The sequence below is a fragment of the Balaenoptera musculus genome, chromosome 1 (genome assembly GCF_009873245.2).
Source record: "Balaenoptera musculus isolate JJ_BM4_2016_0621 chromosome 1, mBalMus1.pri.v3, whole genome shotgun sequence".
Classification (NCBI taxonomy): Eukaryota; Metazoa; Chordata; class Mammalia; order Artiodactyla; family Balaenopteridae; genus Balaenoptera; species Balaenoptera musculus.
The window spans coordinates 127,737,574-127,765,536 of NC_045785.1; the positions used below are offsets into that span (position 1 = coordinate 127,737,574).

The 27,963-nt window shown below is 39.2% G+C and overlaps 1 protein-coding gene across 6 annotated transcripts in view; it reads left to right on the forward strand.

Annotated features, from left to right (window-relative positions):
* DNM3 (dynamin 3) overlaps window positions 1-27,963 on the forward strand; it is a 571,218-nt gene that overhangs the window by 213,854 nt on the left and 329,401 nt on the right. For all 6 annotated transcript variants that reach the window (XM_036859907.1, XM_036859878.1, XM_036859887.1 and 3 more), the window contains exons 8-10: window positions 6,747-6,882; window positions 9,407-9,474; window positions 13,091-13,229. In XM_036859907.1, the coding sequence (XP_036715802.1) occupies window positions 6,747-6,882; window positions 9,407-9,474; window positions 13,091-13,229 (343 nt within the window). The remainder of the gene's footprint in view (window positions 1-6,746; window positions 6,883-9,406; window positions 9,475-13,090; window positions 13,230-27,963) is intronic.

Consider the following 27,963-nt stretch of genomic DNA (forward strand, 5'->3'; position numbering starts at 1 on the left):
GGAGGCAGTTCAGGACCTAAAAGGGAGAAGGGAACTCAAAGCCATGATAAGGAAACTGGACTTTAAAAAGAAAAGGAGAGGGGGTCACTGCAGTGTAGAATCAGAGCCAAGGAACCCCAGGAGTTTTTGGTGGAGAGAAAGGGAAAGGGCAACGTCATGGGCCAAGTACCTGCATCTGAGCATGTGGGGACTTAGGATGGGGAAGAAAGAGGAAGGTCTCTTCCAGACCTATGCTCAGACAGGGAAATTAAGAGGAGAGGACCAGAGACAGACACTAGACAACTGTGGTACTGTTTGATGAACTCTAAAGAGTGTAGTTTGCACAGGAAACTATATTAAATATCTTGTGATAAACCATAATAGAAAAGAATGTGTATATATGTATAACTGAATCACTTTGCTGTACAGCAGAAATTAACACAACATTGTAAATCAACTATACTTCAATAGAACAATTTTTTTAAAAAAGAGTGTAGTTCGAACCTAGAATCAAGAGACCTTAATGAAAAAAGTAACAGAGGTGGGTGGATCCTAGAGGGTTTTTGGTTGTTGTTGTTGTTGTTGTTGTTTTAGAAATTTCATGTAATGTCTGAAACATTTATATTAACATATTTCCATACAAATAACCCAATGAAAGTTTAGTATTAGTTGTTATGTTTGTTTGTTTTTTTATACTGCAGGTTCTTATTAGTCATCAATTTTATACACATCAGTGTATACATGTCAATCCCAATCGTCCAATTCAGCACACCACCATCCCCACCCCACTGCGATTTTCCCCCCTTGGTGTCCACACGTTTGTTCTCTACATCTGTGTCTCAGCATCTGCCCTGCAAACCGGTTCATCTGTACCATTTTTCTAGGTTCCACATACATGCGTTAATATACGATATTTGTTTTTCTCTTTCTGACTTACTTCACTCTGTATGACAGTCTCTAGATCCATCCACGTCTCAAAAAATGAGTCAATTTCGTTCCTTTTTATGGCTGAGTAATACTCCACTGTATATATGTACCACAACTTCTTTATCCATTAGGCTGTCGATGGGCATTTAGGTTGCGTCCATGACACAGCTATTGTAAATAGTGCTGTAATGAACATTGGGGTGCATGGGTCTTTTTGAATTATGGTTTTCTCTGGGTGTATGCCCAGTAGTGGGATTGCTGGATCATATGGTAATTCTATTTTTAGTTTTTTAAGGAACCTCCATACTGTTCTCCATAGTGGCTGTATCCATTTACATTCCCACCAACAGTGCAAGAGGGTTCCCTTTTCTCCACACCCTCTCCAGCATTTGTTGTTTTTCTGATGATGCCCATTCTAACTGGTGTGAGGTGATGCCTCATTGTAGTTTTGATTTGCATTTCTCTAATAATTAGTGATGTTTAGCAGCTTTTCATGTGCTTCTTGGCCATCTGTATGTCTTCTTTGGAGACATGTCTATTTAGGTCTTCTGCCCATTTTTGGATTGGGTTGTTTGTTTCTTTAATGTGGAGCTGCATGAGCTGTTTATATATTTTGGAGATTAATCCTTTGTCCGGTGATTCATTTGCGAATATTTTCTCCCATTCTGAGGGTTGTCTTTTCGTCTTGTTTATGGTTTCCTTTGCTGTGCAAAACACTTTAAGTTTCATTAGGTCCCATTTGTTTATTTTTGTTTTTATTTCCATTACTCTAGGAGGTGGATCAAAAAAGATCTTGCTGTGGTTTATGTCATAGAGTGTTCTTCCTATGTTTTCCTCTAAGAGTTTTATAGTGTCCGGTCTTACATTTAGGTCTCGAATCCATTTTGAGTTTATTTTTGTGTATGGTGTTAGGGAGTGTTCTAATTTCATTCTCTTACATGTAGCTGTCCAGTTTTCCTAGCACCACTTACTGAAGAGACTGTCTTTTCTCCATTGTATATCTTTGCCTCCTCTGTCATAGATTAGTTGACCATAGGTGCGTGGGTTTATCTCTGGGCTTTCTATCTTGTTCCATTGATCTATGTTTCTGTTTTTGTGCCAGTACCATATTGTCTTGATTACTGTAGCTTTGTAGTATAGTCTGAAGTCAGGGAGTCTGATTCCTCCAGCTCCTTTTTTTCCCCTCAAGAGTGCTTTTGCTATTTGGGGTCTTTTGTGTCTCCATACAAATTTTGAGATGATTTGTTCTAGTTCTGTAAAAAATGCCATTGGTAGTTTGATACGGATTGCATTGAATCTGTAGATTGCTTTGGGTAGTATAGTCATTGTCATAATATGGATTTTTCCAATCCAAGAACATGGTATATTTCTCCATCTGTTTGTGTCATCTTTGATTACTTTGATCAGTGTCTTATTGTTTTCTGAGTACAGGGCTTTTACCTTTTTAGGTAGGTTTATTCCTAGGTATTTTATTCTTTTTGTTGCAGTGGTAAATGGGAGTGTTTCCATAATTTCTCTTTCAGATTTTTCATCATTAGTGTATAGGAATGCAAGAGATTTCTGTGCATTAATTTTGTATCCTGCTGCTTTACCAAATTCATTGATTAGCTCTAGTAGTTTTCTGGTGGCATCTTTAGGATTTTCCGTGTATAGTATCATGTCATCTGCAAACAGTGAGAGTTTTACTTCTTCTTTTCCAATTTGTATTCCTTTTATTTCTTTTTCTTCTCTGGTTGCCGTGGCTAACACTTCCAAAACTATGTTGAATAATAGTGGTGAGAGTGGACATCGTTGTCTCATTCCTGATCTTAGGGGAAATGCTTTCGTTTTTCACCGTTGAGAATGAAGTTTGCTGTGGGTTTGTCATATATGGCCTTTATTATGTTGAGGAAAGTTCCCTCTATTCCCACTTTCTGGAGAGTTTTTATCATAAATGGGTGTTGAATTTTGTCAAAAGCTTTTTCTGCATCTGTTGAGATGATCATATGGTTTTTCTCCTTCAATTTGTTAATACGGTGTAGCACATTGATTGATTTGCGTATATTGAAGAATCCTTGCATCCCTGGGATAAATCCCACTTGATCATGGTGTATGATCCTTTTAATGTGTTGTTGGATTCTGTTTGCTAGTATTTTGTGGAGGATTTTTGCATCTATATTCATCAGTGATATTGGTCTGTGATTTTCTTTTTTTGTAGTATCTTTGTCTGGTTTTGGTATCAGGGTGATGGTGGCCTCGTAGAATGAGTTTGGGAGGGTTCCTCCCTCTGCTATAGTTTGGAAGAGTTTGAGAAGGATGCGTGTTAGCTCTTCTCTAAATGTTTGATAGAATTCACCTGTGAAACCATCTGGTCCTGGACTTTTGTTTGTTGGAAGATTTTTAATCACAGTTTCAATTTCATTACTTGTGATTGGTCTGTTTATATTTTCTGTTTCTTCCTGGTTCAGTCTTGGAAGGTTATACCTTTCTAAGAATTTGTCCATTTCTTCCAGGTTGTCCATTTTATTGGCATAGAGTTGCTTGTAGTAGTCTCTTAGGATGCTTTGTATTTCTGCAGTGTCTGTTGTAACTTCTCCTTTTTCATTTCTAATTTTATTGATTTGAGTCCTCTCCCTCTTTTTCTTGATGAGTCTGGCTAATGGCTTATCAACTTTGTTTATCTTCTCAAAGAACCAGCTTTTAGTTTTATTGATCTTTGCTATTGTTTTCTTTGTTTCTATTTCATTTATTTCTGCTCTGATCTTTATGATTTCTTTCCTTCTGCTAACTTTGGGTTTTGTTTGTTCTTCTTTCTCTAGTTGCTTTAGGTGTAAGGTTAGATTGTTTACTTGAGATTTTTGTTGTTTCTTTAGGTAGGCTTGTATAGCTATAAACTTCCCTCTTAGAACTGCTATTGCTGCATCCCATAGGTTTTGGATCGTCGTGTTTTCATTGTCATTTGTCTGTAGGTATTTTTTGATTTCTTCAGTGATCCCTTGGTTATTTAGTAACGTATTGTTTAGCCTCCATGTGTTTGTGTTTTTTACGTTTTTTCCCCTGTAATTGATTTCTAATCTCTTAGCGTTGTGGTCAGAAAAGATGCTTGATATGATTTCAATTTTCTTAAATTTAATGAGGCTTGATTTGTGACCTAAGATGTGATCTATCCTGGAGAATGTTCCGTGCACACTTGAGAAGAAAGTGTAATCTGCTGTTTTTGGATGGAATGTCCTATAAATATCAATTAAATCTATCTGGTCCATTGTGTCATTTAAAGCTTCTGTTTCCTTATTTATTTTCATTTTGGATGATCTGTCCATTGGTGTAAGTGAGGTGTTAAAGTCCCCCACTATTATTGTGTAACTGTCGATTTCCTCTTTTATAGCTGTTAGCAGTTGCCTTATGTATTGAAGTGCTCCTATGTGTGAAGTGCTATATATGTGTGCATATATATTTATAATTGTTATATCTTCTTCTTGGATTGATCCCTTGATCATTCTGTAGTGTCCTTCCTTGTCTCTTGTAAGATTTTTTACTTTAAAGTCTATTTTATCTGATATGAGTATAGCTACTCCAGCTTTCTTTTGATTTCCATTTGCATGCAATATCTTTTTCCATCCCCTCACTTTCAGTCTGTATGTGTCCCTAGGTCTAAAGTGGGTCTCTTGTAGACAGCATATATATGGGTCTTTTTTTGTATCCATTCAGCAAGCCTGTGTCTTTTGGTTGGAGCATTTAATCCATTCACGTTTAAGGTAATTATTGATATGTATGTTCCTGTGATGATTTTCTTAATTGTTTTGGGTTTGTTTTTGTAGGTTCTTTTCTTCTCTTGTGTTTCCCACTTAGAGAAGTTCCTTTAGCTATTGTTGTAGAGCTGGTTTGGTGGTGCTGAATTCTCTTAGCTTTTGCTTGTCTGTAAAGCTTTTGATTTCTCCATCAAATCTAAATGAGATCCTTGCCAGGTAGAGTAATCTTGGTTGTAGGTTCTGCCCTTTTATCACTTTAAGTATATCATGCCACTCCCTTCTGGCTTGTAGAGTTTCTGCTGAGAAATCAGCTGTTAACCTTATGGGAGTTCCCTTGTATGTTATTTGTCGTTTTTCCCTTGCTGCTTTCAATAATTTTTCTTTGTCTTTAATTTTTGCCAATTTGATTACTATGTGTCTCGGCGTGTTTCTCCTTGGGTTTATCCTGCCTGGGACTCTCTGCGCTTCCTGGACTTGGGTGGCTATTTCCTTTCCCATGTTAGGGAAGTTTTCGACTATAATCTCTTCAAATATTTTCTCTGGTCCTTTCTCTCTCTCTTCTCCTTCTGGCACCCCTATAATGCAAATGTTGTTGCGTTTAATGTTTTCCCAGAGGTCTCTTAGGCTGTCTTCATTTCTTTTTATTCTTTTTTCTTTAGTCTGTTACGCAGCAGTGAATACCACCATTCTGTCTTCCAGGTCACTTATCTGTTCTTCTGCTTCAGTTATTCTGCTATTGATTCCTTCTAGTGTAGTTTTCATTTCAGTTATTATATTGGTCATCTCTGTTTGTTTGTTCTTTAATTCTTGTAGGTCTTTATTAATCATTTCTTGCATCTTCTCGATCTTTGCCTCCATTCTTTCTCTGAGGTCCTGGATCATCTTCAGTATCATTATTCTGAATTCTTTTTCTGGAAGGTTGCCTATCTCCACTTCATTTAGTTGCTTTTCTGTGGTTTTATCTTGTTCCTTCCTCTGGTACATAGCCCTCTGCCTTTTCATCTTGTCTGTCTTTCTATGAATGTGGTTTTTGTTCCACAGGCTGCAGGATTGTATTCTTCTTGCTTCTGCTCTCTGCCCTCTGGTGGATGAGGGTATCTAAGAGGCTTGATGGGAGGGACTGGTGGTGGGTAGAGCTGACTGTTGCTCTGGTGGGCAGAGCTCAGTAAAACCTTAATCCACTTGACTGTTGATGGGTGGGGCTGTGTTCCCTCCCTGTTGGTTGTTTGGCCTGAGGCGACCCAACACTGGAGCCTACCTGTGCTCTTTGGTGGGGCTAATGACAGACTCTGGGAGGGCTCACGCCAAGGAGTACTTCCCAGAACTTCTGCTGCCAGTGTCCTTGTCCCCACAATGAGCCACAGCCACCCCCCACCTCTGCAGGAGACCCTCCAACACTAGCAGGTAGGTCTGGTTCAGTCTCCCCTGGGGTCACTGCACCTTTCCCTGGGTCCCGATGCACACACTACTTTGTGTGTGCCCTCCAAGAGTGGAGTCTCTGTTTCCCCCAGTCCTGTCGAAGTCCTGCAATCAATTCCCACTAGGCTTCAAAGTCTGATTCTCTAGGAATTCCTCCTCCCGTTGCTGGACCCCCAGGTTGGGAAGCCTGATGTGGGGTTCAGAACCTTCACTCCAGTCAGTAGACTTCTGTGGTATGAGTGTTATCCAGTCTGTGAGTCACCCACCCAGCCGTTATGGGATTTGATTTTACTGTGATTGTGCCCCTCCTACCGTCTCATTGTGGCTTCTCCTTGTCTTTGCATGTGGGGTATGTTTTCTGCTGAGTTCCAGTGTCTTCCTGTCAATGATTGTCTAGCAGCTAGTTGTGATTCTGGTGTTCTCGCAAGAGGGAGTGAGAGCACATCCTTCTACTCCTCCATCTTGGTTCCTTACTTTTAAAATATATATTTTAAATTAAATGTCTGAAATAAATGTTAATAACGTGTATTTCCTATAGTTACATTTTCAGTAATGAATAGAGTGCAATGTTAATTCTGCCAGTAGGTGCCGCTAAGAACACCAGGAAAAGAATTGCTAACCATAGCAAATTAAAATGAAAAATGTGAAACCTCATAACTTTAACTTGAATTTATTTCTCTTTCACAATTATAGGATGGTTCAGCAATTTGCTGTGGACTTTGAGAAGAGAATTGAAGGGTCAGGGGATCAAGTAGATACCCTGGAGCTCTCAGGGGGTGCTAAAATCAATCGTATTTTCCATGAACGTTTTCCTTTTGAGATAGTAAAGGTTTGTACCAAATGTTATTTTTCCTTTTGTTTCATTTCATTTCTATATTCTGTTCTACATAACTTTTCATTAAATGTTATGTGAGTGGTAAGTGGTTTTCTTTAAACAAAAGCCTCCATACTCAGATAATGAGATTTAGGAGAGAAGTTATTTTCTTACTGATGGTTCTGATTTTATTTAATGGGATCTAATGACATTTCAATAATTCAACAATGACAAATTGGTTTATTTGTTGTCTAATTAATTTAAAAATATTTCTTGAGTACCTACTGTGTACCAGTGATCTACGTGCCAGGGATCAAGACAGAGATACTGTCTGGTGGGGAAAGACAGAAAATTAACAAATAAAAAAGGAAAAAAATATCAGGTATTATTATGTAACATAGTATGAGAGAGAGGGGAGTTGCATAAGCCACTTTTTTTTTGGTCAAGCATAAGAGCTAACATTTATTTAAAATTTTTTTATGGAATATCAATTTATTGGATTATATAAGATGAAAAAAATTAAAGACTAAGAATCAGAAACTGTTCACATAAGAAAGGTAATTGAAAAAGTAGAATATAAGTGTAAGCACATTGGAATTAACATTATGTGAAAAATACAAATGATAAAACTTGGTAGATAACTCAGGCACTACCAAGAAACAATTGTCCGTAGTCCCCCATTGGCTAAGCCAGTTTTGATGGAATATTCAGGCAAGCTCTCTCTGACTATGGGGTCTTTAAAGCATGACCTGAATGGCATGAAGAGGTCACCTGTAAGTATCTGGAGGAAGAAGGTTGTTCAAGGCAGGAAGCCAAGGACAAAGCCCTAGAGCAAGCACCTGTACAGCAGGTGAGGAACAGCTGAGGCTGGGGTAGAGCTGATGAACGGGTGGGGGGGAAGAAAATGAATTCAGAGGAAGGAAGTGCCCAGTTTACGCAGGGCTTTCTAGGTTGCTGTGAAGTGTTTACATTTAACAATGGAAAGTTAGGGGAGAGTTTTAAGGATTTAGTTGGTGACTGGATTTGGTTGGTGATTTTAAAAGAACACTGTGTGGGTTGAATTGTAAAGGGGCAAGAGTGGACTGAGGGAAACAAGGTGCGTTAAACAGTAGGCCAGAGCAGGGGTGGATCCACTTTCTGTAGGGCCTGAAGCCTATACAATTTTGGGGATCCCCTGGAAGAAGAAGAATATAAAATTATAAACTCAGACACGGGTCTTGGAAGGAGCTTATGCAAGGGAGAAGTCCTGAAACTTAAACTTCTTTAGCTTTATAGTAAAAATGCCTCAGAAGAGAGGCTTGAGAGAAGTGGATGGATTTGTGATTTTGGAGGTAGAGTCAATGGGGGTTGGATTGATATGGGAGATGCAAAAAAGAGAAGATTCAAGATGACTTCCAAGATTTTGGCTTGCACAATTGAGCAAATGTTAGTGCCCGTCAGATGAGGGGAACTGAGGAAAAGTTCAGTGTGGAAGTATGAATCAAGAGTTTTGTTTTGGATATGTTCAGCTTGAAATGCCCAATAGGCATCTAGGTAATTATAGGGACTATGTTACTCGCCTCACATCGAGAGGCGGGTGCTTATTTCCTGATGTGGGAGGCAGATGGGTAAATAGACAGTTTCATTAAAATGTGCTAGGTAAAGTGACAAACTTCAGCGCAGGGTGCTATGGAAACAAGGCCCACGGACATGAATCCCAGCCCGACTGTGTAAAGGAGCCTGGCTTCTGAGCTGACTTAAGAAGGATGAGCCGCTAGTTAAGCAGGAAGAGGTGGGATTAGTCACAGGAGAGGTTGTTCCAGACAGAAAGGGAGGAATGGTAAAGACTGAGCTGTGGAACTAAAGCAGTTCATTGCTCTATGGCATAAAGTGTGAGGGGGAAAATGGACAGATAATGAGGCTGGAGAGGCCAAATCTCAAAAGTTAGGGGCTGAATCAAATGTTCTCTTGATGTCCCTTCCAGGTCTAAGCTCTATGACACTTTGACCCTACTTCCAAATAAATTTAAGATACCTAGAACTTATGGGAAATTTTTATACAGTAGTCTATCCTGTGTTGGATTGGCAAAATATTATTAATTTCCTCTTTTAAAGAGGCTTTGAACTCAGGTGGTTAAAATGGCCAGGGAGAAAAGACAGCCATTGTTAATCTCAGCACAGCTGGACTGCCGTTGTACATCAGGTGACACTCTTATTTATGCATTCATATGTGAATACATTTACTATATTCAGCAAAAGAATGAAGAATTATATATTCAAATGAATAGCCAGATTTATGTCCAGAAGTCATCCTTTATGCACAGCACTCCTTATCTATAATAGAGTTAAAATCCGCTGCACTAAAACTCCCAGAAATCCCTAATGTTCTGTGTTGCCTTAAACTTTATATAAACAGATGTTTTGACCATCTGGGTTTAGGTTAGGAAAGACATGAGTCTTTATTAATAACGGAGTCAAGTTATTCTCATATTTTAATATTCAATGATATTATTATTCAAAGGAATTAAGTGTCATAACTGTGGCTCACTTTGCATCTGCAGATGGAGTTCAATGAGAAAGAACTGCGAAGAGAAATAAGCTATGCAATCAAAAACATACATGGTATCAGGCAAGTGCTTCACATTTTCCTTGTCTTCAGTTCGAGCTACTAAAAAATGTTAATGTTTATGAATGGCTAGTGAAGTAGCCTTTTCATCATCTGAGCAGAGTAGAATATAGAGGTGGGAGTAAGAAATAGGAAATCCTCGTTTGGATTCAATGGTAATTTCTACTATTGGCATACTGTCTGTTTACAATTAAAAAAGCAAAAACCCTTTCTGCCCTCACAGCACTGTGCTCTGAACAATCAGGGATTTACTGATGAACAAGACCTTGTTCTTCAGGGCTCTGTATTTCAGGGACAGAGGCCAGACTTGCTCATAAGTGATCATTACTTACACAGAAACCAAATAGATTAATTTTGGCTGGATTTATGGGGCAAGATTGGGAAAGATTAATGAAGGTGGTTACTTTAGAGTCACACCTTGCCTATTTTGAGAACAAGAATGATTTCAACAAGCAAAGGTGTCTGTGTGGATACATGTGCTTGTGTGTGTGTGTGTGTGTGTGTCCGTTTGTGCGTGTATGGGGTAGGTGGCAATGCAATGAGATGTGAGAGGAGGGAGATTGTTGAGGCTGGAGGAGAAAAGAGGGGGCTTAAAGTGGAGGGAGTAATGTGAGCAAAGGCATGGAGGTGGCAAAGGGCAGCACGTATTCGTGGAGCAGGAAGCCATACATTTGGACTGGAGTTAGGAATGTAGACAGGAGAGCGGAGGGACATGAGACTGGGAGGAGAACTTGTACCTGAATTCACCCTTGTATGAAGTGGGATTATTTTCATTTACTTTCATTACAGAAATAAATGATAAAAAAATAAATGAATTGATAAAAATAATTGATAAAAAAATAAATGGATTTAAAACACACATTTCTTGAGTTCATGTATAGAGGGCTAAATACAATGTAATGGAGCATATGTTAAACTGAGGCGTCCTGAATTCAAGGTAAGAAGACAGGTTGCCTACTTCATGATCATCTTACATGAAGGAGGGGTCCCCAGTCCATTGGCTGGTTGTATCTCAGCTTTTGCCACAGGGCCAACTTTAGACTATTTTGGGAACAGAGGCTGAGAGAGCAAAACTTGACCCTGAGTGTACGTGTGATGGGTGATTTTCCAAAGGAGTTATGACATTTGAATTATCTATCCTTACAAAATTTAGAAAATCTCCTCTACAAGTCTCAAATAGTATGGGCAAATATGCATTCACAAAGTGAAAAGGAGACAACATCTATAACCACATCCAATGTCTTTTTCTTAACCTTCAACAGGATTTCTAGTTCCCTATTAATTCTATTCCCTGTCCCTCAAATCCAGAATACATTTGGTACAGAAACTATGTCTTGCTCTTTAGCTGGGCAGACCTAGTATGTGAACATACCGATTTGATAAATGCAGTAGAACCAAATTACGTTTTGTGGGGGGGTGGGTCATAAAGTATTTTACTTAATCAAATACAGTAGTTTTACTTGGCTTTTAAAACTCCTTACCAGTTACATTTTCGTTGAATGTAACTGCGAAAGCTCAGTAATTCAGGATTGTAGGTTTCTGATTTACGTGCATACCGACAGAAGAGATTGGTTGTTACTATTATTCTGGAATTCATTTGCCTATAAGATGATAAGAAGTGCACAGTGTCCTGAGTATAAGACATGTTAATGGTGTGATTATTTATGCCCTTAAATACACTTAATTTGAAGAGTTTTGTTCCCAACTGATTCTGTTAGATATTTGAATAATAGAAACCATCTTTGCCCACTGGGGACCCACCTGATGGTCCTTCTTCGTTCTGCTAACACTGAGTGCCAGTGATGAGCAAGGGATCCCTCCTTGTGGGGAAAACAAAGATAAAGACAATAACGACTCTCCCTACCAGTGTAGTAACAGGACTAAAATATGTGCTCAGACTACTGTAGTGCAAAGTAGGACGCTGGGATTCAGAGAAGGAAGACCTAGTCAGCGGCAGGACTGGAGGAGGAGAGCTGTAGGAAGTGGTTATTTTTGGTCCGGTCTTTGAAGCACAGGTGGGATTTGGACAGGCTGAAATTGTGGGAAAGGTGAACTGAACATCATAGATGAAGGAAAAGACATAAAATATTAGTATGAATATGTTTGTGGAAAAGCAAATGGTCTGGTTTGGCTGAAACATAGCGTGCATGAAAGGAAGGAGGAAAATAACCTCAAAGGAAGATTAGGGACAGACGGGAAAATTTTTAACGTCAGACTAAACAACGTGGATTTTATTCTGTATCCAAAGTGGAGAAATTACAATTACAATATAGTATGATTACTACAGTACAATTAGAAATGGAGGTGGGCACAGGGTGCTAAGTAAATAAGAAGGGACATAGAATAAGGCTGCTAAAATGGAAGTGTTAAAGAAATCTCCCAAAAGAGGTACCATAAAATTGAGTGTTTCAGGAAGAGAAGGTAACCAAATAAGGGGGAGGGAGGAGGGTCTAGGATGGGGAGGATCAACCACCAACATCTGGAGCCTGCACATCTTTGGGCATGGCATATGTCAGAGTTCAGGATCCCTATTATTGTAGCTTTTCTCCATTGACCTTTTGTTTAAATATGAGTAATCATTTTTTACTTTTTTATGAAACACACACACATGCACACACATACCTGCTTTCCTGAGCTTCTGTACAGCATGAGAAAAGCATTGTTATGACATCAGTTTTAATTAATTCCATCCAAATGAAAAGATACTTGCTACTTTGGTTATCATTTTTCATTTTTGTAAATTCACAATTTAGGCATTCTGAGCTCCAAGATAGTTCCACTTAACTGCCTTCCTTTTCCTTCAGCACCCCAGGACCTCAAACTGGGAACCACTGAGCTCACTATAATACAGCTCTCCTGGAAAGAATATGTTGTGTAGTCCAGGAATGCTACTATTTCAGTGTTCAGAAAGTGAAGATCATTTTCTACTCCATGAAGGAGAAGAGAGGATTGCTTTTGGAATACTTTAGAAATAGAAATGTAAATTTAGGACACCATTTCTGTTGTAGCATTCCTTTGTATTGCTGTGAACCAGTGAGTTGAGACAAATGACAGTTAAATATTGAAGGTCACATTATGAGCCTTGAAAACGTTTTGGGAACTGTTTTTAGGTAATGTTAATCATCTATAGAATGTATTAAGGATATTATTACAAATGATACTGTGGATAGAATAAATCACTATGTAACTTTTTTTATTTATTTATTTATTTATTTATTTATTTATGGCTTGTGTTGGGTCTTCGTTTCTGTGCGAGGGCCCTCTCCAGTTGCGGCAAGTGGGGGCCACTCCTCATCACGGTGCGCGGGCCTCTCTCCATCGCGGCGTCTCCCGTTGCGGAGCACAGGCTCCAGACGCGCAGGCTCAGCAATTGTGGCTCACGGGCCCAGTCGCTCCGTGGCACGTGGGATCCTCCCAGACCAGGGCCCGAACCTGTGTCCCCCGCATTGGCAGGCAGACTCTCAACCACTGCGCCACCAGGGAAGCCCCTACTATGTAACTTTTAAACTAGGCTTTTTGTATGCTTTAAGTAGCATGTCAATTAAAACATTTTTAGAAAGAGTATTGAATATCATTCAATTTAAAATATCTAACGTGCTGCTTTCTTTCTTACATTCAGGACAGGGTTGTTTACTCCAGACATGGCATTCGAAGCAATAGTCAAAAAACAAATTGTAAAGCTGAAAGGGCCTTCCTTGAAGAGTGTAGATCTGGTAATACAAGAATTAATCAACACTGTCAAGAAGTGTACCAAAAAAGTAAGTTTGAATTATGTAACTTTGCAACCAGTAACTACTTGGTTTACCCATCTTTCCTAACCTGCTACATGCCTCTCTTTCCCTGACCCTCCACTTTGTCATAGAAGGTTGTGTGTTTGCTCAAGGGGAAGGATTGTGAAAAGTACTGAGTGGGAATTGCTTTCATGATAGATGGGCATATTGACTTCTATCACCCCATTCCAAATAGGGTTGTTGTCTTAATCAGGTAAACATCACTTTAGAACAATTAAGTGAATGCCCTAAACCAATTTTTCCTGTGGTTCATGGATGGGAGTAATTGTTAGGGGAAGGGAATCAGTAATATTGTTTGTAACAAAAAGGTAATTCTTCTAAATTTTAAATGAATTCCACTTGAACCTGGATGTTCTGGGAAGGGGCATTGCGGTATAGTAGTTAAGAGCCCAGCCTCTGAGGTCCAGTTATCTAGATTCAGATCCTGGCTCTGCTATTTACTTGCTGTGTGACCTTGAGCATCATACTTAATCTTTATATTTTTGTTAATTTCTGTTTGAAATGGGGATGATGATGATGATATCACCTCAGTGAGGATTAAACAAGACGATGACTGAAACCCATGAGGCACTTAACACATTGATTAAACATAGTAAGTGCTCAGTAAATGGTGGCTAATCTATAAATGGCCATTTTTAGTAGCACCCAATATTCTCCACCTTGTAATATTTATTGTAATATTTATTGGTGGAGAGTAGTGGGCAAGAGACTTCCCAATCTGGGGGCTCTTCACTGAGGAACATGGAGGAATTGTGCTGGATTCCATCCATTCCACAGGGACATGAAAGGGGTACCCTGTATTGGAAAATATAAGAAGGGAATTACTGATGGTGTTAGGATAGGGTAGGCCTAGCCCTATGGCAGTTACTATTGTTACTTTATTTCTTGAAAGTATATATACTTCCGATTTTGTTAATTTTGTTACCCTTCCCTTTCTGTATGGTTACTATGAGTAACATTCCTGAAAAACCAGTGAAAAGAAAGAGAGAATGAATATTAGTGTCGGTTCCCAGTTACCTTGCAGAAAAACTCAGATGAAGGAAAGATATAAGTAGTGAAAGAGGAAAGGAAGCTAAATTTAGGAATTCAGGATTGTCAATGCTAAAAGAAAAGGAGTTAAGTGGAAATAGCTTGGGGCCCAGAAGTGGCTCTGGAGCTTCAGATCCCTTCTCTAGACTTCTTACTATTCTTCTACCTTGTTCCTTAAAGTTCTATTTTCTCTTCTCTAAAACAGGAAAAGCCATAGGCATTAAGGGACTGAGGAAAGGGAAAAGAATGCACATGGGGAAGAAAAAAATGTCTTTATGCCAGCTCTTCATTTGGAAACTTGAAGCCATTTAATAATACTTCACATCCCTCCTGTCCTTGCCTATACCTCAAAATACAGTTAGTCTTGTCACCTGTATATTGGCCTCCTCTTAACTGACTTGCTGAACTAACTGAAACTGCATTCTCTATTTAATCACATGGATTGCCGCCCTCAGCATATAGATGTCTTCTTCAGCCAAAAGCTTTAGGTTGTCCATGCATTCCTGCTTCCACCAGTTAAGTGGTCTTCTTTCCAATGGCCAGTTGTGCTGTGTTTGTCCTCAAACCTGTTTAGCCAGTTTTCCTTCTTATTTTAATTACGTAGTTTAAGTGAAGAGTAAATAAATTGATCAAATGCAGGAAAGACTTTGAATTTTGTTTCCATAAAAATCCAGCTTTGGAATGACTTAATAAAGGTTAGCTACAAAAGCTTTGCAATTGATTAGGTGTAGGTAGGACAAGGCTAAAAGTATATGGGGGGTGGGAGGTGATAAAAATCTAGATGGGCTCTGCATTCAGATGATTTCCCGAGTGTCTTTATGTTTCCCCTCCACTTTAAAGAAAGCAAAACTGGAAATCACAGATGAAGGATGTGGTTTATGTAAGACAGAAGATGCATAACTCCAATCAGCAGATCCATATGCAGAGAACAGGCCTTGGCCTCACATCAAAAGATTGGCACATGTGTGTACATTTATGTTTTAAGTTATATAAAGTGTTTATGGTATGTATGAATCATTTTTTTTTTTTTTTTATCACTTCCCATTGTATCCAGCTTACTGGAAAACCAACAGTTGGTGCCGATGGCATGGGACGAGACAGCTTCTTCCTGGACACTTTCTGCCTTTTATTCTTTGCTCTCCGCCCTTTGAACCTCCTTTTCCATTAAGCTCTCTAGACCAGTGGTGGTTGTATATTTGTACTATCTTCTCAAAACATTTTATATGTTGCCTTAAATATAACCTAGCTTTCTCCCTGAGATTATTGTTTACCCTTCAGCTCCCTTCACTGAAGGATATTTATTGGCCCAAACTCAAAGAATCTAAGGGCCTGGATCAGGCATGACATTTGTGTACTTCTCCATTTGTGACTTCCAAACATTATTCCTTCACCTTCCTATAAAAAGTCTTCCATTAAGGCCCGGGTGTTACCAGCTCTGCCACCCTTCTCTCTTCTATTCACTGTCACCATCAGGTCCTGGTCACTGCCTTGTATTCATCAAGATATTTAGAACTTGGCTTACATTTTTCCTCTCCATCCTAAGTTCACCTTCAACTTGGATGACTTTAGTAGAGGTCATGTCCAACACCCAGTAGCTGCTGCTCTTGGAGATCTTTGGCTGCAGTGGTTCTCCACTCATTCCACACTAGCATTACACTCCTTGTGACCTCTTCCAGCCCCTGTCATGGTGGACAAATGTTCTACCAAAAGATTCTTCAGAAATTTAAAACTCTAAATCTAGGGTTTTCAGAACACTGATTACCCCCTTCTTTTAGCTTTTGAGTCAGTTGGAAAATTAGTAGGAAAGCGTAAAGGAGAATTGAAATTTAGTATCTGCTTTGCTGCTGATAAATCTAGATTGGAAAACATGGCTGGGATTTCCTGCTGAAGTGGGAGCCTCCCGTTACTTCCTCTTCCAGCCGTTAACCTCAGAGCCCACAGTGGCGGAGAGAGTGAGATGTGCACCCAGAAGGAGCACAGCGTGTTTTGGCTAAGCTCACACCTACGGGCCTCTGCAGTGAGCAGTGATGTAGTGCGCCTGCTCTACGAAGCAGGGAGCTGTGAGCCAACACAGGTCAGGGGCTCACAGGTCTCCTTTTGTCTTTTCTTTTTTTTTCTTTCCTGCGAGGTGACGAAAATGACAAGGGCTTCTCCCGTAGTACTTTCTCAAGAGAGAAGAAATGTTGGTGGAAGTTCCTACTTTATGAGTGAGGTGTGAAGGGTGCTGGGGAGGAGGAAGGGAGAGAGCAGTTCTTCTCTATACCTAAATTCTGCCACAGGTTTCAGCCCTTCCAGCTCTCTCACTCCTTTACTCTCCCTATAACCAGTCTTTAAACTCAAAGAGACCTTTAGAGCTTTGGCTTCTGGTTTTTTTTTTTTTTTTCTTTTTCCTTAGCTACCTGTCTCTTCCTGATTTTATTATATTTCCTGACCATTGTATCAGTCTGGGTCCAATCAGAAGAGAGAGAACAACTCTTAAGTTGTTAAGATAAGAGTTGTTAAGTTAAGAGGACAACTGAATATAGGGGTAGAAGCTGTAAGGAGCAGATGCTAAGGTACCACCTTTAGGGGGAACATCCAGGAAAGAGGGCCCCTGACCAGGACTAAGACTGGGACTTCCTTGAAGTGGGCCTGGACGTGGCTCACCGGGTGGCAGAAAAGTTGCCGTAGTGTCATGCTGCAGTGAAATCTGCCCTCTGGAGCATGCTGGGAGGGAAAGGGTGTCCATGGGGAGGTGTCTCCTTGGAGACACTCTGCTGCAAACTGTTCAAGGTAGGGGCAATGGCTGCCTTATACTGCAGTAGCCTGCTTCGGCCTGCCTTTTCCTCCCTCAGTGTCTCTCCAGGCCCCGCCTCTCCCGACAAAACTTCACTTGGTGCCAGCCAGCCAAGGAAAAATACTTAGAGGGCCCAGGATTATTTTCACAGAGGGGGCGAGAAGGTTGAATTTGGAGCTGAGAGGCAATAAATTGACAAGCAGTACATTTACCTTTAACTTTCTGATCTGTTACTTTAATTCCTCTTGGATTAACTTTGCCACCTGTTAAAACTCTAAGGCTGGTCGAATTTACTATGTGTCTTTTATCCCCCTTTCCCCCAGGTTGCTGAAGAGCTTGGAGACAACCTGTGTGGATTAGGGCCACATCATATACCCATTGTCTTCAGCATCTCATTAGTTAGTGACTTGCAGTGCTCTCCACCATAGTGATGTTAAACTTATAACACTCTTTTTAAGGTGCTTTGCTCATCACTTTCAGTAATGATTTCACAGAGAAAATAGAGGCCATAAATGGGAACATTAATTTCTAGCCCCCAAACCTATGTGTATTCCCAGCCATGCCCATCCTTCTCTCTGTCTCTGTTGAAGTATTAATCCTGACCAGGGCTGGGCTTCTACCTGTACTCTCACCTACTTAAGGAACTTACTCTTTGGATCCCTCTGTTTCCTGAATCATCACCTTCTCCATCACATTTTAAAATAAGTCAATGTATAAATATATTTATGTCTCTCCTGACTTATAAGTAACAAAAACCTGTCTTCTGCCCTATTCCTCTCCTTTTCTTCATGGCCAACCTTCTTGGGGAAAAAAGTAGTTTGTGCTTGCTATATCTTTACTGTCTCATCTCCAGTTAATTCCTTAACCCTCTGATGTTTGGCTTCCACCCACCAGTCTATTGAAATAATTATGGTAAAGGTCAACTAGAGACTCGATTGCCAAATTGAATGGACACTCTTATTCCCGATATTGAATTCCACTCTCTTTTTGAAGTTGACACCTCTCTTTCTTGGATTCTCCTCCATCTTTCTCATGATTCTTCTTCCATCTCCTTCAAGAGCTTATCCACATTTGCCTGCCTCTAAACACTGGAGTCCCCCAGAATTTGCTCCTGGTTTCCTTCTCTTCTCTCTCCTTTCTCCCTGGCAGATCATATCTCCCATAGTTCAACTATCACTTAAAACATTGTTGATTCCCAAATCTATACCGCCAGCTCAAGCTTCTTAACTGAAACTGTCTACTCTACAGTCTACTGCAACTACCTTCTCTTCTTACTTAAGGCTCTAAACAGGTTTTTTTTTTTCCCCCAAACTAAATTACTACAGTGACCTCCTAACTGATCTTACTGCTTCTAGACTGGTCATCTTCAAATTCATCCTCCTCACTGTTGTCAAAATGGCCCTTCTAAAATACGCACACATAGTTTTTGCCTGTTCCCTCAAAATTATTCAGTGGCTCCTTATACTTTAAGAAAGTTCAAATCATTTATGATTGTGTTTAGTTTTCACCATCTGATCCCTGAATAACTCTCCAGCTACATCCGTTGTCACTTTTTGCTTGCTTCGGCCCTTCTAAGTGATTTGCACTATTCACAAAAATTTTTTGTGCCTTTAATATTTGTACATGTGATTTTGTTTGTTTAGAGAGTCTCCTTAAGATACAGCTCAGTCATCGTTTTTCCTAAAGGGCCTCTGTAAGCCCTTTCTTGGTCTCCATCCTCACTCCCTTCTTAGTGCTTTAATTGTAACCCTGTGTTTACTTCTATCATAACAATTATGATACTGCATTGCAATTTGTTTGTAATTTATTTGTTTAGGTGAATGCCTCCTCTTGCTGATGATAAGCTCCTTTTAAAAAAGAGCTGTCTTTTATCTTCTTATCTTTGACACCTAACCCAATGACTAATCCTACATGAGATATTCTAGAAATATTTATTAATAATTTAGATATTTTAAAGTTGTCCTGATGGTAAAGAAATCTGTACTTGGTTTAAAAAGAATATTTTAATCACTCCTTTTTAAAAAAATTTTTATTTTATATTGGAGTATAGTTTCAGGTGTACAGCAGAGTGATTCAGTTATACATATACATGTATCTATTCTTTTTCAAATTCTTTTCCCATTTAGGTTATTGTGGAATATTGAGCAGAGTTTCCTGTGCTATACAGTAGGTCCTTGTTGGTTATCTACTTTAAATATAGCGGTGTGTACATGTCAATCCCAAACTCCCAATCTATCCCTCCCCCCAATTCTTTTTCTGAGATCTTGGATCATCTTCACTATCATTACTCTGAATTCTTTTTCCAGTAGATTGCCTATCTCCACTTCACTTAGTTGTTCTTCTGGGGTTTTATCTTGTTCCTTTATCTGGGACATATTCCTCTGCCATCTCATTTTGTCTAACTTTCTGTGATTGCAGTTTCTTTTCCACAGGCTGCAAGATGGTAGTTCTTCTTGCTTCTGCTGTCTGCCCTCTGGTGGATGAAGCTATCTAAGAGGCTTGTGCAGGCTTTCTGATAGGAGGGACTGGTTCCTGCCCACTGGTACGTGGAGCTGGGTCTTGTCCCTCTGGTGGGCAGGGCTGTGCTCAGGAAGACTTTAAGCAGCCTGTCTGCTGATGGGTGGGGCTGTGTTCCTGCCCTGTTGGCTGTTTGGCCTGAGGCATCCCAGCACTGTTGGGAGGGGATAGGTCTTGGGGAGGAAGTGGTGGCCTCCAAGTGGGCTCACACCAATGAGTACTCACCAGAACTGCTGCTGCCAGTGTCTTTGTCCCTGCAGTGAGCCACAGCCACCCTCCACCTCCAGAGGAGACCCTCCAATATTAGCAGGTAGGTCTGGCCCAGTCTCTTATGAGGTCACTGCTTTTTCCCCCTGGGTCCTGGTGCACATGAGACCTTGTGTGCACCCTCCAAGAGTGGAGTTTCTGTTTCCCCCAGTTCTGTGGAATTCCTGTGATCAAACCCTGCTGGCCTTCAAAGCCAGATTCTCTGGGGGCTCCTCCTCCCATTGCCAGACCCCCAGACTGGGAAGCCTGACATGGGGCTCAGGACTTTCACTCCTGTGGGAGAACTTCTGTGGTATAATTATTTTCCAGTTTGTGGGTCGCCCACCCTGTGGGTATGGAATTTGATTTTATTGCTATTGCGCCCCTCCTACCGTCTCATTGTGGCTTCTTCTTTGTCTTTGGATGTAGGATATCTTTTTTGGTAGTTTTCAGCTTTTTTTTTTTTTTTTTTGTCAATGGTTGTTCAGTAGTTAGTTGTGTTTTTGTAAGAAGGGGTGAGCTCACGTCCTTCTACACCATCACCTTGCCACTTCCTCTAGTCACTCCTTTTAAAATGATAAAATTTGGACAGGTTTTCTTTCAGGTATCTATCCTTTTCCTTATTCCTCAATTTGATGTTCTCGATATTTGGCCTTATTATGTCTACCTTCAATTGTTTTTTTACCTTAAAACTGGTCTAATTAAAGTCTTTTGTAAAGCAAAATAATCCTAATTAAAGTTGAGTATGCAAGGACTTAATTACTTGACCCCTTTTGAACACAACCCATAGATAAGGTGACCATATAATTTATTGTCCAACACAGATTTGAGATTAAAAGGGGGAGCTATCAATACTTTCACTGGAATAATATGAGTAAACCAAGACTGCTCCAGGCAATCTGAAGTGTATAGTTACTCTCACTGTATTGTGAATATATATATATATATGTATACGTGACTATATATATATAAACTTAAAACAATATTTTCACTTACAGTTGCTCATGTTGAATTCCTTATGTGTAAAATACTTAACTTTTCTTTTCCTTAAGCCACATAAATAAACATCAATGAAACACATGGGATTTATATGTGTTCAGATAACAAGGCACAAAGCTAACCTGGGGGAATGCACTTCTTCTCGGATGTTTTCTCACTGTGGTCTCTGGGGCACTGGAGGACAAGACAGGGACATAAGAGTTTTATGAGCTATTTGGCTTCACTCCAGGGACATCTCAACTTTGGAAGTTTTCTGGTGGGCATCATCTTTCAGCTGCCTTTCTCTACTGCCTCTTCTCCAGTGCTTCATTGCAGGGTCCTGAGCTTTTTTGCAGGAAGCACTGAGAGGAACATCTTGTTTTTTTAACCACAGTTTAGCAACTGTGCCATTTATTGGCCTCTTGGGAAGCCACATTCTTGGATCACCATCATACCAATTAATTGATTTTTTTCCCCCTGCTTAGAAAAAAGAAAAAAACGCTTTGCAAGGAAATAAAAAAGATACATTAGTTGGTTATTAGAAACACTGGGAAAGATTTTTCATTAAAAAGTGCTGTTAGAAGAAATGCTGAGTTTTGTGGCATGTTAGGTAAGTAGATATCTGACCCTGAATACACGTAACTAAGCAGTGAATCCAAAGACCTTACCACAGCTTCCAAGGCCCTGCATGATCTTGCTCCTTTTCATTTCTAAACTCCTCCCCATCTCCCTCCCCACAGTCCACTCCAGCTACACTGGTTTCCTTGTTTCTTCAGCAGGTCAAGGAGATGTGGTGCAGGGCCTTTGCATTTCTCATTCTCAGTGTTGGAAATGCTCTGCCTCGAGATATCTGTGTGGGTCACATCCTAGCTTCTTTCAGGTCTTTGCTCAAATGCCACATAATCAGAGTCTTCCTCTGACTTTTCTGTCAGCAATTGCACTTGCTTCCTTCGAACACACACACACACACACACACACACACACACACACACACACATATCATTCTTCATCTACTTACCAAATTTGTTTTTCTTTGTGGCACATACGACCACATGAATTATACTACATATGTCTTTTATTTTTGTTGTGATTGTTGGACAGTAAAGGGACTTGGAGAATGTAAGCTCCATGAGGGTAGGGACTTGGTTTGTTAAGCTCATTACTCTATTTATAACCCCTGAACATCCAGGTTTTCAATAATAATTACTGAATGAATAATTGAATACATGAATCATGTCTCATCGACTTGGCAGGTGATTTTCTGTTTGGCTAAAGTAGTCATTTGAGTAACTGCCATGAAAGCTTGTAGGATGAAAGAGAATATACAAAACATCATGCTCAAATAGGATTTTCTTTTAGGTCTCGATAGATCTGCTCTGGTTTTCACTCTGTACATAAAGACTTGGATTTCATCTCTTCTAATGGCTGGCTGTCCAGTCAAACACTCTGTGCTGTGCTTTGCCTACAGCAGATGCCTCATGTAATGGGCCATGGTACTCAGGTTTCAAATCAGGCTGAGTATTAAAGTTTGAATCACTTGTTGGGTTTTACATGAAATTCAGTCCTGGGACTTGACTAAAAGTCAAGAGATAGTAATCTCACCTTTTAATCTCACAATTCATTAAAGGATTCATGATCTTTGTAATTAATTCTTAATTTATAATTTACCCTGGCCCCTGCTTTTCCTCTTACTTTCTGCATGATTTTTCTTGTTCCATTTTAACTGCTTAATAATGTCTACCAGAGATAAATGTGGAAAGAGTGGTGATGAAAACCTGGTTATTGTCTTCAGGGATTGTTTTGACCCAGCACCAACGCCCTCCTGCCCTCCTGTTTGGATGTTTTCTGATTACTTAATGAGATTATGGCTCTTCTGACTATCTTTCAGCTTTATTTCACTTAAGGTTGGGCTTTTTGTTTTAATTCCTTAGCATCTGCTAAATAACACTAGCATTCTCTTCATTTCTTTGTTTAGAAGAAATAATAAGGTCAGATATGTAATGGAGAACATATCAACTTACCATATATGTTCTTCCTTCACAGAGCTCAACATTTCTCCCATCATTTGTAGAAAATATTTGAGGTTTGGGATTTGCCCACTTGGAGAAGGAGGGCTAACAGTATTTCTTTCTCTCTGACTACTTTACCCAAGGCCACCCGGGTGGGATCTGGCATCCTTCCCCTTTTTACCAACTTAACTTAGATCTTCCTAGACTTCCTATATGCCACTCCTAAAATATAGAATCCTCAATAAAGAATTTTCCCACTTACACTTGTGAAGTTTCTTGACCTGTTTTACTAGAATTGTTTCTCATTTTTGATCACTTTTGTAAATATGAATACTTCTGTTTTTCCTTTTTTCATAACAAATGTGTTGTGCCCAAATAAATATTCTCTCATCTCCTGAATAAATCCACCATTATGCTACACACAAATTAAAAATCACTAGGGGTTTTAGGCGCAGATTTTAACTCACATAAATAGAATAAAATTATTGCATGCTTTTATAAGCAGTGAAATCATTATGGCTACCGAGTTTGTAGTACGTGGCCAACACTGGACGGTTTATAGCATTTTGATCAAAATAGAGCCCATATCTTTAGGTCAGCCAAACCATCAACTCAAGTCATGCACATAAAAGAAATTTTATTCTGGTTTTAGTTCATTTTCTCAGTGGTGTTTGCAATGGAACTGTGAACAGGTGGTTACCTAAGAACCTGAATCTTTGCTTAAGGCATTGAACTAGTTACTCTTGAAGGTATAGAGTCTTGCCTGGTCTTGTGCCTGTTCCAAGAGAAACCTAATAGTATGGCTCTCATGATCTGATTAATCAATGGTTAATACATTTTGTAAGTGTATAATTTATTTTTATTGAGGAGAAATGTCTTTCAAGTGATTTTTTTTCCTCTAGGGAAAAATGTGCTCCATGCTTAAAATTAAATTTTTATATTGACGTCCCATCAAAATAATTAAACACTACCCTAAATAATACTTAAAATATTGGATTTTATTAAAACATGTTTTTGTATTTAAAAAAATGATGGTGCTACTTTGTCTCAGAACAAGTATAAAGTTTTCTCTTAAAATTATATATTTAAAGTTTTGATTCCTAAATACATGTATATTGTATTATTACTCCATTTAATCTTCCTTATTATTTAAGAATATTCAACATAATTTTAACATAAGCTATTTAGAAGTAATTTATCATTTAATAGATGTTCAGCTTTGTCTGGAAGCTTTGCGGTCATTGTTTAAGCATCAAATCTTCTGAGACCTTCTCAGAGCAGATTTAGCCACTTACTTCTTTGTGTTTCTCCTTGATTTTTGTGAAATATTTCTCTTGTATAACAATTTATCTGTATAGTCAACCTGCCATTCAAGACTGTGAGGTTTCCGATATCAGGTACTTGGACATAAACTGAGCTCAGAGCTGGCCTATAGTGGTGCCCAAAGAATGTTTGTTAAATGAATGACTGATTTGAAATAAATTTAAGAATATAAAATTATTATATCCAATAGCAAAGCCTTAATTCCTTAAGCCTGTATAAATCAATTTGCAGAATATTTAAATAATTAATAGAAGAATAAAAATCTAATGATGGTGATTTCTAGGTCAATATTATTTTGGTACATGTGATTAAAATTTTGATGACTTTGACAAAAAATTGTGTTCTTACAATGGTAAGCTTTTAGTTCAACATCCAGAGCAAAAGAGATTGAAAATTATAATGACTTAAGTGGTTGAGAAAACTGATTGCACCTTAAGTAAGAGACATAGAAGAGAGGCAAGGGATTGAAGTGAGCAATCAGCTGAGTATCTGTTAAAGCTAAGTAGAACATCATGCAAACTGAGCAGGGACTCTGCTGAATGAGGTAATGAAATGAGTGGCAGAAAGCCTACTCAGAAGTCATTCTGAATGTCAGTAGGACTTTTTTTTTTGCCTTCTTCCTATATGTATTATGAAGAATTGGGACTGGAGCATTACATTTGGGAGCCAGCAATTAAAACCATCATTTTGATTTTTATACTCCCACAACATTTTTTACACTCCTACAAACCTTTTAAGATCAACCAATTAGAAACTGTACTGGCTTCATTACTGCCTTTCAGTAATGCCTAGATCTTTCCTGCTTACTGTCCCCTTCAATATTTCTCTGAGGGCAGTTCTTCTAGTGTGTTCTCTTTCTATTTTATCCCACTTACAATTTAGGCTCATTTACATCCAGTTTTCTCAGTTGTAGTTACAAAAATATGGCTCTGGCGTGTTCCTTTCCTGATGAAATTGAGCTTGGAAAGATCAGGAGGTACACACAAAAAAATCAATCCTCCTGCCAAGGGCAGTAGATTGGAGTGTTCTTAGATGTTTCTACTTCATGGGATACTCTTATCATTTTGGCCTTTCCTTGACTTATTGATGCCTGCATACTAGTCTGGGGTCCTTCAGCTATCAAGTATTTAGTTTCTGAATAAATATTTATATTGCCACTCTTTGGTGTTTTAGAAATAATCTGCTATAATCCATTTTGTAAATGCTATTGGCATTCCCATCCTATTTAGTAGACCGCTATTGCTTGTGTAGTCACTTGTCTGCAGGAGTGTGGTTCTATGTTAGTGTGGCTATCATCAAAAGCAAGTATGCAGTGATAGCTTGGGGTACACTGTGAGTGCAGAGGAGGAACAGTTGCTCCGGTGGCCTAGTGCAGGCTAGTGGTTTGTGCCAGATGTGCCACCTAGGTTTGCATTAGTCAAGAAGGACAAGTATTCATCAGCTATCCCTTCCATACTTAGAAACTTTTTATAGGCCTCACAAAAATAACTTGCAGTATTCTCAGAGTATAAAAGGGCTTCCAGAATGATAGAACTGTCCCTGAAGAATGTTTCCAAAACTCAAAATGGAAGCTTCATTTGTGTCTTGAAGTTATTCATGAAGTAAGCCCCTAAATGAGCACAGATCTCAGAATTCAGCTAGGGGTCTCAGTAAAGGGGTGATGGTTTGGTGATCTCATGAACAGACACTGGGCTGTGAATTTTGAGGTGACCAAGGCAGCCAGGTTTCTATGCTCTAATGATGTTGTTATAAAAGTACTCTAGGACTTCCCTGGTGGCGCAGTGGTTAAGAATCTGCCTGCCAATGCAGGGGACACGGGTTTGAGCCCTGGTCCGGGGGGATCCCACATGCTGTAGAGCAACTAAGCCCGTGCGCCACAACTACGGAGCCTGCGCTCTAGAGCCCGTGAGCCACAAGTACTGAGCACGTGTGCCACAACTACCAAAGCCCGAGTGCCTAGAGCCTGTGCTCCGTAACAAGAGAAGCCACTGCAATGAGAAGCCTGCGCACCACAATGAAGAGTAGCCCCCTCTCGCCCCAACTAGAGAAAGCCCGTGCACAGCAACGAAGACCCAATGTAGCCAAAAATAAATTAATTAATTAAAACAAAAAGTGTGTTCGTTGTGGAAAAATTTGGAAAATGCAGACATGTATATAGAAAAAAATTAAAATTATGCATAAGCCCATCATTCAAAGAGGTTGTTGCTAATTAACATTTTGTAGTATTTGTGTAGATTCTTTTCTGTTCACAGACAGCAGACCTACAGCATTAGGTGATTTAACATTTATATGTGATTTGTAATCACAACGGTTCCATGAAGTAGTGCAGTTTGTTGTCTTGCTAAGACACTGATGTGCATCATGCATGCTATAAAGTAGGTGTGCACAGTGACCCCAATGACCATGGAGCAATCACACCTCAGGGAGGCCTAGCATACAAGGTAGGGGAAATATTATGTGCTACAGTATTACTCAAGAATTTTGGAGTTTTTAAGGTCTTTGGCTATATCCTCAAAGGCTATCAAGTGTATATGGTGGCCTGTGGCTATGAGTGTGTGTGTATGCTTGTGTGTAATCACATTTTATATTTAGTAGCCTGATTTTCTTCACCCAGTGTCATATTATAGACACTTTAGCATGTTATTAGATATTATTTATAAATTAGATAGTATTATATCAAATATTAGCTATTATTTGGAATGGCTTATTACATCCCATTAGTGGACCTACCTTAATTTATTTAACATCATTGGATACTTAGGTGGCTTATAGAGTTATGTCTTTTTGTCTTATTGTTGCTATTACAAGTAACGCTGTGATGAATTTCCTTATTATTTTAGCTCAGAATCCCATGAAGTAATTAGACTGACGTGTGTGTGTCTTTAAAATTTTTGAAACATATTGCCAAATTGCTTAACAGACAGATTATTCTCATTGACGTCCCTTCAGCAAGTTTAAACTGTGCTAGTCTCAGTACACCTTCACCTGCATTAAGTCTTATAAAAATGATTACAGTAACTTGACAACATAGTAGTTACTATCTTTCTTGGCATTACTCTGTGAAGTTTAATATTTCTCTTATTGACCGTTAAATTTCTTTTTAAATTAAATCACTTTTTTGCCTGTTTTTATGTGAGATGTTAGTGTTAATCTTATTAATTTGCAAGTGCTTTATATAATAAATGGAATTAATTTTTGCCTGTCATAAACCATGAATTTGCCCACTTTTTTCCATTTCTATTGCTGCCGTCCCGGTCCAAGTCCCATTATTTTCCGTCTGAATTGCTTCAGAAGCCAAAATTCCTAACAGGTCTACAAGGATCAAGCCCCTGTTTACCATTCTAGCTTTGCCTAAAGACCATCCCCTTGCTGTCTGCACTGACCTTCCTTTACTTCTTTAACCACTCATTGTCTCTGTCCTCCAGTGCCTTCACATATGTTCCTGTGCTTGGCAAGCTCCCTTCTCCCCACAGCCGTTCCACACAACTTTACCCGACTAAGCCCCGTTTTTAGGTTAGGCTTCCTTGAACATCCTTGTATTGATAGCATCCTTTTCTTTTTCTTCCTTACACTGAAAACAACTATAATTCATTCATTTTTGCAAACTAAATTTTGGACAATTACCTGTATAATTGAGATGGGATAAGTGATTGACATGCATTATTTCTGCAGTTTTGCCAAAAATATATAAAAACACATCTGTTAGTGTGGAATTTAAAAAAATGATCTCTGTGGTTCATGGAATGTGAATCATCCTCAAAGAGTGATGGACAAGATCATGAACTCTGGAGTCTGAGGGCTTGGGTAGGAATCCTGGACCCAC